The sequence below is a fragment of the Nannobrachium achirus genome (assembly GCF_963921795.1).
Source record: "Nannobrachium achirus genome assembly, chromosome: 22".
NCBI lineage: Eukaryota > Metazoa > Chordata > Actinopteri > Myctophiformes > Myctophidae > Nannobrachium > Nannobrachium achirus.
The window spans coordinates 51907902-51927997 of record NC_137829.1 but is presented as its reverse complement, the minus strand read 5'-3'; the positions used below and the strand labels follow the sequence as shown (position 1 = coordinate 51927997).

General features: G+C 44.4%; 1 protein-coding gene across 1 annotated transcript in view; it reads left to right on the top strand.

Annotated features, from left to right (window-relative positions):
- Positions 1 to 20096, top strand: part of LOC308308347 (1-acyl-sn-glycerol-3-phosphate acyltransferase gamma-like) — a 93144-nt gene that overhangs the window by 50802 nt on the left and 22246 nt on the right. The window contains exons 3-7 of the mRNA XM_080753767.1: positions 3933 to 4145; positions 7205 to 7374; positions 10710 to 10871; positions 16794 to 16947; positions 18802 to 18904. Coding sequence (XP_080609893.1) covers positions 3971 to 4145; positions 7205 to 7374; positions 10710 to 10871; positions 16794 to 16947; positions 18802 to 18904 — 764 coding nt within the window. The 5' untranslated portion in view covers positions 3933 to 3970. The remainder of the gene's footprint in view (positions 1 to 3932; positions 4146 to 7204; positions 7375 to 10709; positions 10872 to 16793; positions 16948 to 18801; positions 18905 to 20096) is intronic.

The window sequence follows — 20096 nt, the reverse complement described above, 5'->3', positions numbered from 1 at the left end:
GTGAGGTCAGACTTAGTGTGATGCGTAGGTTATCTCCATATATGGAGATTCAACTTCAATGAGTAACCATGGCAAACTGTCAACTGCCCGTATTGTTGCGACCGTCAGGGAGCAGTTTACTATGAAAACCTCCACCGGCCGTCCGGCCGTCGGTCGGTCGGTCGGTCGGTCACACGTCACACGTCACACCTTTGCCCTGCTCATATCTCCGCATCAGTATATAGGGCTTGTTTGTTTATTGTATGACATCACGCCACATCATCAGCTGTGGACTCTGTGATGTCATCGTATCTCCATATATGGCCATCTCCGTATATGGAGATATAAGTCGTCCATGCCCAAGTATGGGCTGGTGAGGTCAGACTTTGTGTGATGCGTAGGTTATCTCCATATATGGAGATTCAACATTCCAGGCAATGCTCTCTTCCCTGGTGAGAATTGCCCCTTTATATAGGGCTTGTTTGTGTATTGTATGACATCACGCCACATCATCAGCTGTGGACTCTGTGATGTCATCGTATCTCCATATATGGCCATCTCCGTATATGGAGATATAAGTCGTCCATGCCCAAGTATGGGCTGGTGAGGTCAGACTTTGTGTGATGCGTAGGTTATCTCCATATATGGAGATTCAACATTCCAGGTGTAACTATGGCTACCCGTATGACGTGAGAGGTGGAGGTTGTGATATTTGTGGAGATAAGCGACCAACGGTCGCTTATCTCCCGATTAGGGAACTGCCCGTATTGTCTTGATAATTGGTAAAACACATTTTTTGGCCTATTTGTGGAGATAAGCGACCAACGGTCGCTTATCTCCCGATTAGGGAGTCTTACTGGTACAATAAACAAACAAGCCCTATATACTGATGCGGAGATATGAGCAGGGCAAAGGTGTGACGTGTGACGTGTGACCGACCGACGGACGGACGGCCGGTGGAGGTTTTCATAGTAAACTGCTCCCTGACGGTCGCAATGACATCACGCCACATCATCAGCTGTGGACTCTGTGATGTCATCGTATCGCATCAGTATATAGGGCTTGTTTGTTTATTGTATGACATCACGCCACATCATCAGCTGTGGACTCTGTGATGTCATCGTATCTCCATATATGGCCATCTCCGTATATGGAGATATAAGTCGTCCATGCCCAAGTATGGGCTGGTGAGGTCAGACTTTGTGTGATGCGTAGGTTATCTCCATATATGGAGATTCAACATTCCAGGCAATGCTCTCTTCCCTGGTGAGAATTGCCCCTTTATATAGGGCTTGTTTGTGTATTGTATGACATCACGCCACATCATCAGCTGTGGACTCTGTGATGTCATCGTATCTCCATATATGGCCATCTCCGTATATGGAGATATAAGTCGTCCATGCCCAAGTATGGGCTGGTGAGGTCAGACTTTGTGTGATGCGTAGGTTATCTCCATATATGGAGATTCAACATTCCAGGTGTAACTATGGCTACCCGTATGACGTGAGAGGTGGAGGTTGTGATATTTGTGGAGATAAGCGACCAACGGTCGCTTATCTCCCGATTAGGGAGTCTTACTGGTGGTCAGTACTCCTACAGATTTTGTCCAAAAATCACGCAGACAGTATCTCTACAGTCATGTGATGGACATGGATCTGTCTGATTGTCCATATACCATCCTGATTGGCTGAGATTGGCTTTCAAAGTTGGTAAGATTGGTAAGTTTTGAACAAAATGCCTCTAATCACGAACACAGCGTGCAATTTTTGTGAAATTGTGCACGCACATTCCCACTAGGCCGAGGAAGAAATGCCACTTCAAACTTTTCAAATCAGCCTCATGGTGGCGCTATAACAGGCCGCCTGACCTGGTGGAGACCTGTGCTCGGAAGAGCACTGCTTCTAGTTTACACTCTGTTGCCTCACCTCCACACCTCTCGTTCGCTCGCTCTCTCCACTGCTCTCTCTCTTTCTGTCTAGGGCTGCAGGCCTGCAGCTATCCATTCTTTTCTTGGTGATTTTATTTTATGGCTGTTCTCATTAGTAATTGATTCATTATTTAATTAGTGTGTGTGTCTGTCTGTCTGTCTGTCTGTCTGTCTGTCTGTCTGTCTGTCTGTCTGTCTGTCTGTTTGTGGGTGGCAGCATCACAATCATTGCAACCTAATTCATCAATATTTTATACCTTGGCTATTATAAAAAGGGCAGATGTACAAGCCGCTTCATGCCATCTTTGCAAGCTTAAAAGTATTAGAAAATGTTGAATAATTGAATAATTGATATCTACAGTACATGAACAAAATAAATCGGCATTTAAGAAAAAAGTGCTGAGGTATTTCCTGGAAAGCAGTTAGGAATAGCTTCAGGATAAATTAAGTGGTAAAACGCATTTCCTACTAGTATTTGTTTTAATCTATATCATATTATTGTACTAATGTGAATTAATGCAATTTAATGTTGTAGTTTATTTTATTTTCATTGCTTTTTAAAAATGTATTTGTAATATGTCTTTGTATGGACCACAGTAGAGATGGACCGATTGCAAAATTCTTGGCCGATACCGATCCACCTAGTTTTATGAAGGTCTGACCTGCCAAAACCGATTTTTCTGATACCGATTTCTTTAGCTAAGAACTAGAAAATAGGGTTGCTCCAATAATACCCTTTTTTCAGGCCAAGTAGGCCTTCAAGACATAGTTCAATTTGAGTAGCAATAAGCTAGAAGAAGACTAATGCCAAATCAATCAATAGTACAATATTCAAAATCGCAGACAATATCCAGCCAGATTTCAATATGAATGTGCGCTTATAACGCCAGGAAATAGCTATATTGAATCCCCAAAATCACATTACTCTACCAAGTGCACGTTGAAATACCATACCACAAGATGACCACTAGAGAGAGCCATAGACCATAGACTGTGGATGGCCCTATGTTAAGCCAGGTTAAAAACGAGGTTCATAGCATACAAGGATGGGACGATGACATGCTCCCCATTGACATTGAATGGAAGGGCCGCGTGTTGCCATTTGAGCTCAATACTGTTCAATTCGTGCTTGATCGTCTCAAACCACCATTGGTATGGGCACCGGAACGTATATAGATGCCACACAGAAAGTTTCCGAATCAAAATCCGACCTAGTGAAGCTACGTGAGGGTCGGATGGTTTGCATTGAGCCAAGCGGCTAGCAGATGCCTGCGTAAACAGGAAGCTATGGTTTAAAGGTGACGTCATAATCGTATCCTTTTTTTTCACGGTTTACGTGTGGATACCCTCCGAAGGTAAGCTAAGCATTTCGCTCTGTCTATTAACCCAAATTAAAAGCTTAAACAATGCTTTTATATAAAAGTCGCTCTAAGTCGCTCGGCACTAAACGCCCTAATTAGGAAGTCGCTCTGAAAGTCGCTCGGCGCTAAGTGAGATATGACCGTCTGGACTAGGCATGAGGAAAGCAGGTGACACATGCTTTTTTCCCCCCTTCTTTTTGGAGACGACATTGACCCAGGATTATGGAATATATCCTTACATTGCAAAGGTAATCGGCACCATCTGTATTCTGTAGGCTGCCACTAAGTAGACTGGCTGCTACTTGCTAGTGTTTACTTTAGTCACAGGACCAGAGCATCATGCTGTGCAGTGCCATAGACACAATTGGCATAAAACCGGTAATTATGTCAGTGACCTGCCGGTCACCGATTCGGACGGTTTGATTTCATACTTCCAGATTCTTTTTATATTGTCCGATTCCGATTTCCATCCCTAGGCCCCAGGAAGACTAGCGGATTGCTACGGCATCAGCTAATGGGGATCCTTTTCAAATAAACAAATAAACATTTTTGTGTGTCTCTCTCTCTCTGTCTCTCTCAGGTTAGTGGTAGTGTGTGTGGAGACCAGGCTCCTCATCTCTCTCTCTCTCTCTCTCTCTCTCTCTCTCTCTCTCTCTCTCTCTCAGGTTGGTGGTAGTGTGCGTGGAGACCAGGCTCCTCAGCCATGATGCTGGCCTACCTGAAGAGCCTGTTCGTCCTGCAGCTGTTGATGGGCTTTGTGTTCGTGGTGAGCGGCCTCATCATCAACTTCATCCAGCTGTGCACCTGCGTCCTGTGGCCCGTCGACAAGCAGCTCTACCGCAGGATCAACTGCCGGCTCTCCTACTCCCTCTGGAGCCGTGAGTACAGCAGGGGGTCCGGGACCCCTAGGGGGTCCCCAGACAGAGTTACTACAGGGGGTCCTCCAAATCTTTTGAGTGATAGAAACACTTTTTTTTTCTCCTTTTTTATATTAACCACTTGAACCCTAGCGTCCATATTCTGAGAACTTTAGCAAAAAATAGCAGATCTACAAGCTCACAACGCCTTGTAGATCGGCTATTTTCAGCAAAGAGGTTTGGTGTAGAGGGGGAAAAGAGCAGACTAAGTACAGAGTGAAATGTCAAGTTTACTAAGTATTGACGGTTCGAGTGGTTTAATATCTGAAAACACAAATTGACATGATTCTAAAATACTGTCAAAGTGCTGTCAAACGATGAAACTATATGGATTCTATGAAAAGGTTGTGGGGGTCCCTGCTTCATCTCTCTCTCAACTAAGGGGTCCTTGGCCTGAAAACGTTGAAGACCCCTTGGAGTACAGAGAAGTGGTTCTCAAACCCAAACATTCTTTGGGCTAAAAATGGACCCCACAAAACTGTGAAAAATGATGACTCATCACTTTTCATCGCAAAACCATAGTTTTGTGGGGCCATTTTTAGGTGATCCACCCTATGCTTGCGGACCCCCCTTTCCATCTAGACTACAAGGGGTCCCCAGCAAAATGTGTTGATGGCATCAAAATCGGTTTAACCACTTTAAAGGGATATTTCACTTTCAAATGTAGTTTTGGCTCATTTTATGGTCTACTCAGACCTCTGAGCGCCCCAGATCGTGTTGAAGTTGCTCGATAGTCGCAGTAGAAGCTCATTGGTGCATGAACCGGCCGACCCGGGGCGAAAATGATTGACAGACAAGTTTAACCAATCCGAAAGAGAGGCACCCTGGCCTGATTGGTCAGTTGCGACTCGTAAGTGGGCAGGTATTTCTGGACCAATGACACAGCTTCTCACAGATAAAAGAGTAGTTCTGCAGCCAGTCACAGAGACTAGATCTCTCTATGGAGCATTGTTAGCCATCTGAATAAAAGACAATTGAATTTAGAGATGGTTCACCCTAAAGGTTCCTTTTTTTTCTATCGATTACTCACTCCATGGAGACTTAAATTCATGGATATGTTTATGTTTTTGTCGCACTCCTAAGCCAATAATTTGATCAATAGTGGTTCCCTATGGAGACACAAAGAGCCTCCTTAAATGATTGGCATAGGACTGTGATAAAGTAATTTGGGGGGTGAACTATGCCTTTTAGTAAAGAAGGAACTTTCACCACTGTTCTCCTCACACCAACTTCTGCAAATTCACAGGAATTCACTTCGCACCAGTACAATGGTTAAATGTTTAAATTCACTTGGCACCAGTACAATGGTTAAATGTTTAAATTCACTTGGCACCAGTACAATGGTTAAATGTTTAAATTCACTTCACACCAGTACAATGGTTAAATGCTAGATTGGGTCTTTCATAGTCAGGCTATTTTCCATGTGGTTGCTTTTTTGGGATCCCCCGTTGGTCAGATTTTGCTGAGCAGAACACTGTTATCGGTGAATAAATACAGGGCTCAGCCAGGGAGAGAGGACTAACCATTTAATCATGTCCGCCCCCAAATAAAAGGACATTAAATCTTTTTTTAATGGAGACAAATCGATTTATATCCGTCGTCTGATCAAATCCAGTGTCGTAAAGTTAGAAATGAGTTTTGAGTGTAGGCCTGTACCTGCTGATATTTTATAGTTTTTAGCACTGCGAAGAAAGACTGACAGAGGTAGAGATTATTTGTTGAATTATATCCCCCCTTTTCACTGCTGGAAGCTACTATGAAGATGATATTATTTTTCGATATCTTTAGAGGATGTAAACATTCATGTCATTCATTAAAATCTATGTGTGAAATTGGACAATGTAGTACCAGCTTTTTTTATTTTATTTTGATTTTTTTATCCCACGATTTTGCAACCCATATTCACCCAGTGCCAATTGCCTATGTAATCCTGGGCTCTGCTCTCCCTCTGCCGCGCCTGGGGAGACAACGGACTGACCTCATGCTTCCTTCTATGCATGAGTAGTCCAAGTTTTTTCTTTTCACCTGACAGTGGAGATTTCCCCGGTTTGGACATAGCGCGTGGAAGGAACACGTTATTCCAACCAGTTCCTTTCCCCTCCATCAGACGCCCCGGCTGGCCAGGGGGAGGCATTATTGAGACCAGGATTACTGAATGTTTTATGAGGGTATCAACCCTAGGAGACACGGGGAGAACATGCAAACCCCACACAGAAAGGCACTATCGCCAAACCCCACCTAGGGTGTGGGCGCTGATGACGTGGAGGGAGGAACACGCCCACAGCGCCCACAGCGTCCACAGCGTCCCGCGGCGGGAATCGAACCCAGGACCTTCTAGCTGTGATTGCTAACCACTGCAACACCGTGCCCCCACCCAGACCCATTTTGAATAGGCATTTATTGGCAGGTTGGGTACTAGTGTGTCTTAAATGTGTACCCCGTCCTATGACTGATTGAATAGCGTGCTGAACATAACAGACCTACAACAGCAAGCGAAGCGTTGTGAGCTTGTAGGTCTGTTATTTTCACTACGCTATACTTTTGTGCTCCACTCTCTGTCTCAGTCGGGTGGAAAATCTCCCATCTCCAAAACTATTACTTTTCAGGATGGAAAAGTAGCAGATCTACAAGCTGAGCTTGTAGATACTTTTGATGCTTTTGTGTGTCGCTGTAGTATGATCAAGTAGGGTATTCATTTATGAAAAATTGCTATTTTGTTTTTACCATTTTGAAATATATAAAAAAAAAATGTTTGGCAGATTTCGATTTTTTTTATCTGGGGGTCCCTGGAAAATAATATTTTCAGATGGGGGGGCTCACGGTCATTTTGGGGGACCTTAGCACGAAAACGTTTGAGAACCATTGTTTTACAGCACCTAGTAAATATGTGTGTCCTTATATTGAGTCTCTTATATGAACATAAATAAAGTGTGTGTGTGTGTGTGTGTGTGTGTGTGTGTGTGTGTGGGTGCGTGTGTGTGGGTGCGTGGGTGCGTGTGTGTGTGTGTGCGCGTTTTCAGAGCTGGTGATGCTGCTGGAGTGGTGGTCGGGCACAGAATGCACGCTCTACACCGACCAAGCCACGGTGGACAAATTCGGCAAGGAACACGTCATCGTCATCCTCAACCACAACTTTGAGATCGACTTCCTCTGCGGCTGGACCATGTGTGAAAGATATGGAATCCTGGGGGTCAGTAAACACTAGGAGGACCATGTGTGAAAGATATGGAATCCTAGGGGTCAGTAAACACTAGGACCATGTGTGAAAGATATTGAATCCTAGGGGTCAGTAAACACTATAGGACCATGTGTGAAAGATATGGAATCCTAGGGGTCAGTAAACACTAGGACCATGTGTGAAAGATATGGAATCCTAGGGGTCAGTAAACACTAGGAGGACCATGTGTGAAAGATATAGAGCAGGGGTCTTCAACAGGGGGTCCGCGACCCCTAGGGGGTCCACGGAGGTACTGCAGGGGGTCTGTGAAATTATTGATTGAAAAAAAAGAAAAAAAAAATATTTCAATTTTTTTTTTCTGCCATTTTCCACATTTATGTTAAAAAATGAATCATGATTCTATCCATTTTGAATAGCTTGAATACATGATTACTATGCAATTGACATATTGTTGATATTATTGACATTTGTTCTCAGTTAATAAGTAGTATGTTTTGAAATGGTAGTGGTACGGCCCACCCTGCTCGCTGTAACTTGTACATGTTTAAAATAAAGAATATGTCGTAGCCCCGACCCCCCAGCCTACGAGGTGGTAGGGGGTCCCTGCTCCATCTCCACATCAGTTTGGGGGTCCCCGGCCTGAAAACGTTGAAGACCCCTGATAAAGAGCATCGCAGTTGAAGCCCCACCCCGTCCTCACTCTGGTGTCGGAAGCGTTTTCCGCATTCATTTCTTCCATAGACATTTCATAAAGTATTTATTTAAACGTTTTTAAGCCTTGGACAAAGCCACCTCGGCTGGAGAGGAATCATGACAATATTCAATTTTTTTTGAATGCAAAGATTAATTAGAACGCTGAAAAAAAGGGCAGGGTACAAGACTGTGTACATCATTATTTTTAAAATTGCGGAAACTACACTCCCAGAATGCATTGCGAATGACACTTGTTTCCTGAAATATAGCCCTTAAATCACGCTCAGTTTAGTTATCCAGGCCAGCATATGGCCTGAAATGTAGTGATTGTCATCTCTGTGGACGCTCTTATCGTCATCATTAACACAGTTCATCATATTTGTAAAAGAAAGACGATCCCTCACGGAGTTCTGCTGAAGTGCAATAATCTGCCGGGCAGACAGGGGGCTGTAGCTACTTCGCGGTAACCGCAAGATATGTGAAAGAAGAAGAAGCTAGACCAATCACAGACGTCGATTTTAAGGGACGTACATGTTTAGCAGTATGGGTAATGCAGTTCTTCTCCGTGCGATCTTGATTAAAACGTGTTTTTACTAAAACTAGAGTGATTGCATACATACTCGGGGGTTCTACAGGAGCATATAGAACCATTTTACAACCACCAGCCTAGTGGTAAGTGTACATTGAATTGCTACGACTTTGTGGCTGATAATGAAAAACCCTATGGTCAAAATGAATGGCGAGTTTGCTTCCGACACCTCACTGCGATGCTCTATGGGATCCTAGGGGTCGGTAAACACTAGGACCATGTGTGAAAGATATGGGATCCTGGGTGTAGGGCAGGGTTCCCCAATTAGTTTTCCTCAAGGGCCGAATCATGTCTAGGGTACCAAGCCGAGGGCCACAACATTGCAGGGGGCGACGGTGGCGTTCCCGCTACTCCAGCGACAGTTCAGATATCGTCGTTGTCGGGTGAAAATCTTGTATGTCCAAAACCGTTTGTTTTGCATTTATCATTTTAAAAAATGATTTAAACTAGTGAAAACAGCCGATCCACAAGCACACAACGCCTCGCGCCGCGAGGCGTTGTGTGCTTGTAGATCTGCTGTTTTCTCTACTTTTGTGAGACAGCCTTGAACGATGAAGCAGGGCTTTACTTTGCGAAAGAACGTACACATTTGGAGATACGAGGTTTCCACCCAACAACGACGATATACTAGTGTTGTTGCTGCTCTTATACCACCATTATTACTGGGGTTGGTGGGGGCCAGACATTAGCTCACAATAATCGTATTGTGGAGATTAAAATTTCTCGTGACATTGAACTGGGATCAATTCAACTTTTATATGCCGAGCTGCATATCCAGTACCATTTAAACCCTCTATAACGGGTCAAGCGGACCTTTAAATAACGTACTTGATTTAGTATTTTTTTCCCACACCCAATCTCTTTGCCAAAAAATATCTACAAGCTCACAACGCATCGTGTTGCGACACGTCATGAGCTTGTAGATCTGCTATTTCTTTTGGCAAATGTTCCTCCCCAGGATTATGGACGTGGGGTTATTTTGATATTTTGATAGCAGATCTACAAGCTCGTAGAGCTCTTAGAGCTTGTAGATCGGCTATTTCCACTATCAATGTTCTTTTTTTAAGTATAAACTATAAAGTTGTCAAATATGTCAGTAATATCTTTGTATATTTAGTTTATGTGTCATATCTACCATGTGCAAGCCAAACAGAAATGTAATTGTCAACAACAAAAACAATTACATCGTTAATCACAATTATTTGAGTGACAATTAGCTCTTTTACTGCTTCGGATGTTCCCGTTCGCCCCAATTTTGACCCTAGCTCGCTGCCGATACAAACGCTTGTTCATTTACTTACTTTTGATGACTGTAAGCTGACAACTGGTTGTGCCGCCGTGTACAGTAAAAACATCTCCCGTAACGCATCTCCCAGAACTGTTAATTGTCATGTAAAATGTCATAATCGTGACAACCCTAACTACACACAGATTGTTTACTTTTGTTTAAAAAAATAGGCTATGGGTCCATTTTCTCTGCGTTGTGCTGATTTTGGGTGAAAACAAGCCACAGTCTACTGGCTCTTATCTTTGAGATTTGCATCTGAAAAAAAGAAATGCCCTGGCGGCTGGCATGGCCTATAGCAGTGTTTCTCAAACTTTCGCATTTCAAGGTTTCCCCTTAACTCTGACTGTGTGCAAATGGAACCAAATGGACCCGTCGGGGTCCATTTGGTTCCATTTGTATGCTGTCCGAGTTACAGACTTTTATGGGTCAAAATGCACACCCATAAAGGAACCCACAGAGTCCCTGGAATCCACTTTGAGAACCACTGGCCTAAAGAACAGAAGAAAAATAAATACAGTTCAGTGTCTTCCGTCATCAATCACAACTGTAAGAGCTAGCAGTAAAACCCCCAACGCATCAGATTGCTGAATGCACTTGCACACAAATCCACTCATCGTGAGCAAGAATTGAATTACGGCTTTGTTCTCATGTGACCTTTCTGGGGTTGATTCCAAGGCCATGAATGAAGAAGAAAAAATTGTGATTTGATGTGGCTTGTCTGTCCCGTCCCCCCCCCTCTCCCCCCGCCCCCCTCTCCCCCCCTCCCCCCTCCCCCAGAGTTCAAAGGTGTTGGCCAAACACGAGCTACTGAAGGTGCCTCTGATTGGCTGGACCTGGTACTTCCTGGAGATCGTCTTCTGCAGGAGGAAGTGGGAGGAAGACCGAGAGACCGTCTTCAAAGGCCTGAACCAGCTGAAAGACTACCCAGAGTTCATGTGGGTACGTATCATCTGCATCTGTAGACTACCAGAGTTCATGTGGGTACGTATCTGCATCTGTAGACTACCAGAGTTCATGTGGGTACGTATCATCTGCATCTGTAGACTACCAGAGTTCATGTGGGTACGTATCTGCATCTGTAGACTACCCAGAGTTCATGTGGGTACGTATCTGCATCTGTAGACTACCCAGAGTTCATGTGGGTACGTATCTGCATCTGTAGACTACCAGAGTTCATGTGGGTACGTACAGTATCTGCATCTGTAGACTACCAGAGTTCATGTGGGTACGTATCTGCGTCTGTAGACTACCCAGAGTTCATGTGGGTACGTATACTGTATGTAGACTACCCAGAGTTCATGTGGGTACGTATCATCTGCATCTGTAGACTACCAGAGTTCATGTGGGTACGTATCTGCGTCTGTAGACTACCCAGAGTTCATGTGGGTACGTATCTGCATCTGTAGACTACCAGAGTTCATGTGGGTACGTACCGTATCTGCATCTGTAGACTACCAGAGTTCATGTGGGTACGTATACTGTATGTAGACTACCAGAGTTCATGTGGGTACGCATATGTAGACTACCCAGAGTTTAGGTGCGTACGTATATGTAGACTACCCAGAGTTCATGTGGGTACGTATACTGTATGTAGACTACCCAGAGTTCATGTGGGTACGTATACTGTATGTAGACTACCAGAGTTCATGTGGGTACGTATCATCTGCATATGTAGACTACCAGAGTTTTGTAGACTACCCCAAACCCCACCGGCCTTTCATTTTTATTGGGTTGGGGATCTCTGCTTCTTGTCAGACTGAATTAAATGTAAAGAAAAAAACGACCTGAATCTCCTTTTGGGAAGTTTAGAGACGATTTACATTTGATTATATGAATAATAATATCATCACGGCATTTGACAATTTAATTCAAATGTTTTTTTAACCACATGAACAGTTGCCATTCCTGTTTTTCCCAAAGTATCAAAGTTTGTCCAGATCTTCAGTATGTTTTTAGTAGCGCAAATTAGGGACCTACAAGCTCAAACAGCATCGCATTGCGACATACGTAAGGTTAAGAAAATACCCTGGGTGTGTGCACATGGGTCAAGCAGTTCACCAGTCATCTGCTGAGGGGTTTGTGAAGCTGCTGTGATTACACAGTTGAGATCTTGTCTGAAGGCTTGTCTATACACAGATGTTTTGTTGGAAGTTGGGGGGTGGCTGTCAGTTGCAAGCAAAGGCGTTGGATGGAATTGGTATTAACTGAGGAATATTCAAGTGCAGCCTGTAGAGTGTGTGTGGGTGTGGGTGTGGGTGGGTGTGTGTGTGTGTGTGTGTGTGTGTGTGTGTGTGTGTGTGTGTGGGTAATTGGCAGTGTCGCCATGTCTGCTTATTATAATTGGCTTTGGTCTTGTTTTTTTCTGTAAAGTCACTTGTAAATATTTCAGAGGTCGCCAGCCCAAGAGGTTGGGAAACCCTGGTTGCATTTGATGCATATGCAGTTAGGTCTCAAGTGCTCATGTGGCCTACAGTCGCTTCTTTTGCTCTTGTTTTCATAGACCTGCTTGCTTATTTCCCTCACACAATCTGGCAACACTGGCCAGAACTGTGCCAAAGTGCACCAGCTGTTTTCTAAAACAGCCCTCCGTGCGGCGGTCCGTGGTTTGTTGTTTGGACGGGGGGGGGGGGGGGGGGGGGGGGGGCTCGCGACGAGGAACTGGCCTTGAAAGTGTTTCACACTGGCTTACAGGGGTGTCAGGGGGGGGGGGGGGGATAGCAGATATACAAGCTCACAGCGCGGCACTGAGTGCCGCGCTGCAAGCTTGTGGATCTGCTATTTTTTTTTTTTGTGAAAACGTGTGCAAATAATTTCACATTATATTCATACATTACTATGCGTTTGAAAACTCGTGAAATTGGACATCCTGCATAGTGAGTATACCTTGTACTTTTGGTACTTTGAGTACATTTTGACGCCAATACTTTTGTACTTTTACTCAAATACATTTTGAATTCCAGACTTTTACTTGTAACAGAGTATTTCTACATTGCCGTATCGATTATTTTACTTTAACCCATTTAGGGCCTAGAATTATTGAATGCTTTAACCAGTGAAAAATAGCAGATATACAAGCTCACAGCGCGGCACCGAGTGCCGCGCTGCGAGCTTGTAGATCTGCTATTTTTGAAAAAGTTGTGAAAATGTGTGCAAATCTTATGTATTTTTAAAGCAAACGTTTGTAACTCAAATTTTGCTTCTGGGTGGTCCCTGGAACAAAATATTTTGAGATGGGGGTCCGTGGCTAAATAAATATCATTTTGGGGGTCCTTCACATGAAAAGGTTTGAGCACCACTGACACTGTAGTCTCTCCAGAACAGACTAACTGAGCTCCAGTTAAATGAAAAGGACCTTTTCTTTGACGATGGCCAGCCAGATTGCTGACATAGAAACATAGAAGAAGGATTCAAAAGACACTTATAGAATCGGGTCAAAATTCAAATTTTCATGATTTTTCAAAAATAGCAGATCTACAAGCTCGCAGCGCGGCACTCGGTGCCGCGCTGTGAGCTTGTATATCTGCTATTTTTCAATAGTTAAAGCATAAAATAATGATACACAAAATGTGTACCCGTTCTGAATGGGTTAAGTAGAAAAATGGAGTGCTTTTTCCATCACTGGTTTCCCCTGCATCTTGGCTTGGCTGTTGGACGCAGCCCCAACACACCGCCTGCTTTAAATATAAAAAACATAGCAGATATACAAGCTCGCAGCGCTGCGAGCTTGTAGATCTGCTATTTTTTTTTAATCGTGAAAATTTGAATTTTGACCCCGATTCTATAAGTGTCTTTTGAATCCTTCTAAGATTTTTGGAAAAAACCTATGTTTCTATGTCAGCAATCTGGCCAGCCATCGTCAAAGAAAATGTCCTTTTCACTTCAACTGGAGCTCAGTTGGTCTGTTCTTGAGAGACTACTATGTCAGTGGTTCTCAAACCTTTTCATGTGAAGGGCCCCCAAAATGATATGTATTTGGCCACGGACCCGCATCTCAAAATATTTCGTTCCAGGGACCCCCCAGAAGCAAAATTTGAGTTACAACCGTTCGCTTTTGAAAATACATATATTCAAAGATTTGCACACATTTTCATGACTTTTTCAAAAATAGCAGATCTACAAGCTCGCAGCACGCTGTGAGCTTGTATATCTGCTATTTTTCACTGGTTAAAGCAGTCAATAATTCTAGGCCTAAATTTTGGCTTGGCTGTTGGACGCAGCCCTAACACACACATACAGGCATGTAGGGCAGTGTGACTCCAGGCTCTGTTCCCTTTCTGCTCGTTGCATTCAAGACCCACGTTTCAACTGTGACTTCCTAACCCGCTTGTCGAGCTCGCCAGATTAGGCAAATCGGTAGGTTGATCTAATTAACCCCCACCACGAGTCTTACATCAGACCACAGCTAACGAGGAGGCGTGGTGGCGTGGCATATTTTATTTGGCAAGCTTGGGGGAGAAAAAGAGAACACTGTGTTTGTGATTCTGAGCTGCAATTGAATGTATTATATGACAAGTGGTTTTAAACCCTTCTTATATCAAGGTCCGTTATTTATTCGGTGTTTGAGCCACAAATAAAAAACCTGACCTTTCAACTTAGTCTGCTCCTTTTCCCCTCCTAAAGCTCTTTAGCCAAAGGTAGCCGATCTGCGAGGCGTTGTGAGCTTGTAGATCTGCTATTTTTGGCTAAAGTTCTCAGAATATGGACACTAGGGTTCAAGTGGTTAATAAAATAAAATAAAACGTGGAAAAAAAAGTTTCTATCACACAAAGATTTGGAATTTGATGAGCTTTAGCCAAAATGTAGAGAATATTGTTATGGTTGGGTAAGATTTTGTCCACAATATAAGGGTCCATTTGGTTTCATTTTACACCCTCAAGAGTTTAAGATCTATAAGCAGGGTTCCCAGACTTCCCACGGTCATGGAATTCCTGGAAATATTTTGAAATTAGAAAAATATTTTTCCAGTACTGGAAACGTTTTGGAATTGATCAAGGGTCCTGGACGGTCCTGGAAAAAATAGGAGTAAGCGACTCGTTATTGAGCTGAATTATTGTTATATAGTCCTGGAAATGGGGTTAAATATTCTGCAAAAGTTTTGGAAATTAATCGGTAAAGATGTGTGGGAACCCTGTATAAGGGTCCATTTGGTCATCGACTCTCCGTCATTTAGCTGGCGACCACCTGGGACCCCCTCAAGGACCACTGGTTGAGGACCACTGTTTTACAGCATGTGAACATACTGTCAACTTGTTGTAAGCGTAAAGTGGTGTCTTTATGAACCCATGAGGGTTGGGCACTTTGTGTGCAGGACAAGGAAAAAATATAAATCGATCAAATGTTCCCATGTGGATTCAGGAGAGGTGGAAAGGATGGATTTAGGAGAGGTGGAAAGGATGGATTTAGGAGAGGTGGAAAGGATGGATTTAGGAGAGGTGGAAAGGATGGATTTAGGAGAGGCGGAAAGGGTTGTTTTTAAAGAGGTGGTGCCATAGTTTTGTACTTTTTCTGTTTTTCATGAGTCTAGGAGGTTGAAAGTACTTCATTAGACCCCCTTATGTGTTTTTTTTTTGAGAATGATGTATTCTCTTAGTATTTGTTTGTTTTCTCTTGGAGGCTGCCACCTTGTGGTGAAAAGTGTCAGTTAAAAAACACAGATACTTTTACATCACAGAATCAACTCCTCCCCTAATTACCATTCATCCAACACCATGCCATCCATGCATACTTAATGAACTGGGGGTGTGGCCACATAAAAACCCTCTTTCTGTATACTTTTTTGGAAAAAATCTTCCTCCTAGTATAATCATAAATTCATAATACCTGATAATCATGTTTTATAGGGGGGGGGGAAATCATGGCACCACCTCTTTAAGGGAGGTGGAAGGGATGGGCGCGGTGCATCGAACAAAGACACTGAGAGGAGATGGAGACTTAATTTTAGCCTAGTGTTACAGTGAAGGAGGCACTTGATCTGTAATTCAACCTAGAAAAACTGGCATGATAGCGGAGAGGATGAAGAGAAAGCAGGTCACCTAATTATGAGGACGCCTTCAGAATCAACCCCACACACGTGTGTGCGCTTGCGTGTGTGCGTGCGTGCGTGTGTGCGTGCGTGCGTGCGTGCGTGCGTGTGCGCGCAAATAACTGTAAAAGGAGAAGGCCCCGCACACAGTCTTGATTCTCCCAAAATCTATTTAATACCAGAGCGGTCAAACGACCAGGGACGTGCTGGCTATTGGGAAAAGCGGGACAACTCCCAAACGGCCGGTTCATTCCAGGCCGGCCATTAGGAAAAAAATTAAAATAAAATGTCGGCCTTCGTTCCATTTTGGGGGCTGGGCGGCCAACAAAGTAAATCGTCACTGTCGGGCAGAAACCTCGCATCTCCAAGTTTCAAATTTGTACATTTTTTCGCAAAGCAAAGCCCTGCTTCATCATACAAGGCCGTCGCACAACAGTAGTGAAAACAGCAGATCTACAAGCACACAACGCCTCGCGGTGCGAGGCGTTGTGTGCTTGTAGATCGGCTGTTTTCACTAGTTTAAATCATTTTTAAAATGATAAATACAAAACAAACAATTTTGGACATACAAGGTTTCCACCCGACAACGACAAAATATAACTCATGTACAGTAATTGGCCCACTGGCTTGTCACTTGTCATGATCTGAAATGGCAAATCTTTGAGTAGCAGCAGCGCTATAGAGAGAGATCTCTCTCTATAGCGCGCAATGAGAGCCTCTACAACTCTTATTTTCCCGGGCTGAATCAGGGGCCCAGCACGTCCCTGCAAACGACGCACAGCATTTGGGACCATGTGACCTTGGTCAGGGACACTGAGTTTTGTTTTCTCCTCCCACAGTTCCTGCTGTACTGCGAAGGCACTCGCTTCACAGAGAAGAAGCACCAGATCAGCATGCAGGTGGCAGAGGGTAAAGGTCTGCCCAAGCTCAAGTACCACCTGCTGCCCCGCACCAAGGGCTTCACCACCACACTACAGTGTCTGAAGGGCACAGGTAGGCTTCACCACCACACTACAGTGTCTCACAGGTAGGCTTCACCACCACACTACAGTGTCTCAAGGACACAGGTAGGGTTCACCACCACACTACAGTGTCTGAAGGGCACAGGTAGGGTTCACCACCACACTACAGTGTCTCAAGGACACAGGTAGGGTTCACCACCACACTACAATGTCTGAAGGGCACAGGTAGGCTTCACCACCACACTACAGTGTCTCAAGGACACAGGTAGGGTTCACCACCACACTACAGTGTCTCAAGGACACAGGTAGGCTTCACCACCACACTACAGTGTCTGAAGGACACAGGTAGGGTTCACCACCACACTACAGTGTCTGAAGGACACAGGTAGGGTTCACCACCACACTACAGTGTCTGAAGGGCACAGGTAGGCTTCACCACCACACTACAGTGTCTCACAGGTAGGCTTCACCACCACACTACAGTGTCTCAAGGACACAGGTAGGGTTCACCACCACACTACAGTGTCTGAAGGGCACAGGTAGGGTTCACCACCACACTACAGTGTCTCAAGGACACAGGTAGGCTTCACCACCACACTACAGTGTCTGAAGGGCACAGGTAGGCTTCACCACCACACTACAGTGTCTGAAGGACACAGGTAGGCTTCACCACCACACTACAGTGTCTGAAGGACACAGGTAGGGTTCACCACCACACTACAGTGTCTCAAGGACACAGGTAGGCTTCACCACCACACTACAGTGTCTGAAGGGCACAGGTAGGGTTCACCACCACACTACAGTGTCTCACAGGTAGGCTTCACCACCACACTACAGTGTCTCAAGGACACAGGTAGGCTTCACCACCACACTACAGTGTCTCAAGGACACAGGTAGGGTTCACCACCACACTACAGTGTCTCACAGGTAGGGTTCACCACCACACTACAGTGTCTCACAGGTAGGGTTCACCACCACACTACAGTGTCTCAAGGACACAGGTAGGCTTCACCACCACACTACAGTGTCTCAAGGACACAGGTAGGCTTCACCACCACACTACAGTGTCTCAAGGACACAGGTAGGGTTCACCACCACACTACAGTGTCTCAAGGACACAGGTAGGGTTCACCACCACACTACAGTGTCTCACAGGTAGGCTTCACCACCACACTACAGTGTCTCAAGGACACAGGTAGGCTTCACCACCACACTACAGTGTCTCAAGGACACAGGTAGGCTTCACCACCACACTACAGTGTCTCAAGGACACAGGTAGGGCTTCACCACCACACTACAGTGTCTCAAGGGCACAGGTGACTGGATGACCACTCAGTTAATTCAAAGGGCTTTAAAACTAAAGTTAAAAGATTGCCAAAGCCATGTTGTAACAATACAACCAAAACATAGTAATTTACAGTAGTTAAACATACACTGTACACAGAGCGGTTACATTTCAACTGTGCATGGCAAATCTAACTTACAAAACCGTAGGAATTGTGCATTTGTTGTCCGGAATAGTTGGCCTGTATCCTATATCCTATATCCACATAGGAGAGGTTGTGCACAAATAGCAGTTGTTTTTCAAAAGGTAAATGCTCATTTTCATTGTTTCTACAATTTGCATTTGATAAGCAGGGAAAACACATCAAATGCATGGAAATGGTCATCTAGGATCATAGGTGAGCTATAAGACTATCATCAGTCTAAATAAACTGCAGGCTATCCAATAAATCAGTTTACAGGATGTGTTCCGAGGTTACTCAATGCACACAATCAGCCAGCACTGACCGCTTCTTCACAACAGCCTGGGTTTCTTTGTTCGTTCTCTGTTTTTTATTCGTTTTTTCACCGCTGCTCTATTGTCCCATCTCCTCGTTCGCAGTAAGCGCCGTCTACGATGTGACGCTCAACTTCAAAGACAAGCAAACCCCCACGCTGCTGGGCATCGTCAACGGAAAGAAATACAAAGCTGACCTGAGCGTGAGGTGGGTGGCGGACGGTGGCAAGTAGCTAGCGACTGAGATTTATGTGCTTCTGTGCGTTGAAGACGGTGTTGTTTTTGACAGCAAATTTTGATTTAGTTTTAGTCATAGTCTTTTGAATAAAATTTCATTTAGTTTTAGTCATAATTTAGTCACCTGAAAAGTATTAGTTTTAGTCTAGTTTTAGTCGACTAAATATCATAAGATTTTAGGCAACTATATCTACAGTTGATTTAGTCAACTAAAATGTATTTTAGCTGGCCTTGATGGCATCGTAATGACTGATTTTACACTTGGTTGCATGCTGAAAATAGCCGATCTACAAGCTCACAACGCGATCTGCTATTTTCAGCAAGCAACACCTGAGAGCAACCAAACATAAAATTACTTTCTCCTCCACTAGTCCCTCCCTAACGTTTTAGTCTAGTTTTTATTTTGTTGACGAAATTGTCAATATCTTTAGTCTTAGTTTTAGTCATCACAGCTTAGTTTTTATTTCGTTTTTATTTAGTTTTCGTCAGTGAAAAAAAAACGCATTCGACACACATTTTTCGTCATAGTTTTAGTCGACCAAATCAACACTGGTTGAAGAGTCCCTAAAAGCTGTTGGATTCTTGCCTAGCAGCAACTGTTATGGTTTCAGAGGGCAAGAGAAGGGGCAGAGAAGGGGCAGACAAGGGGCAGACAAGGGGCAGACAAGGGGCAGAGAAGGGGCAGACAAGGGGCAGACAAGGGGCAGAGAAGGGGCACACAGTCAGGCTAGGAAAAGCATGTCCCTCTGGAGGGGTTGGCTGGCACTAACGGTTGCCCCACTGCAGTGAATCCATGTTGGGGCAGGTGGAGTTTGCTTCCATAGGTTGCATGTTGGGGCAGGTGGAGTTTGCTTCCATAGGTTGCCCCACTGCAGTGAATACATGTTGGGGCAGGTGGAGTTTGCTTCCATAGGTTGCCCCACTGCAGTGAATACATGTTGGGGCAGGTGGAGTTTGCTTTCATAGGTTGCCCCACTGCAGTGAATACATGTTGGGGCAGGTGGAGTTTGCTTCCATAGGTTGCCCCACTGCAGTGAATACATGTTGGGGCAGGTGGAGTTTGCTTCCATAGGTTGCCCCACTGCAGTGAATACATGTTGGGGCAGGTGGAGTTTGCTTTCATAGGTTGCCCCACACCAAGTACAGGGGCAACTCCTGTCCAG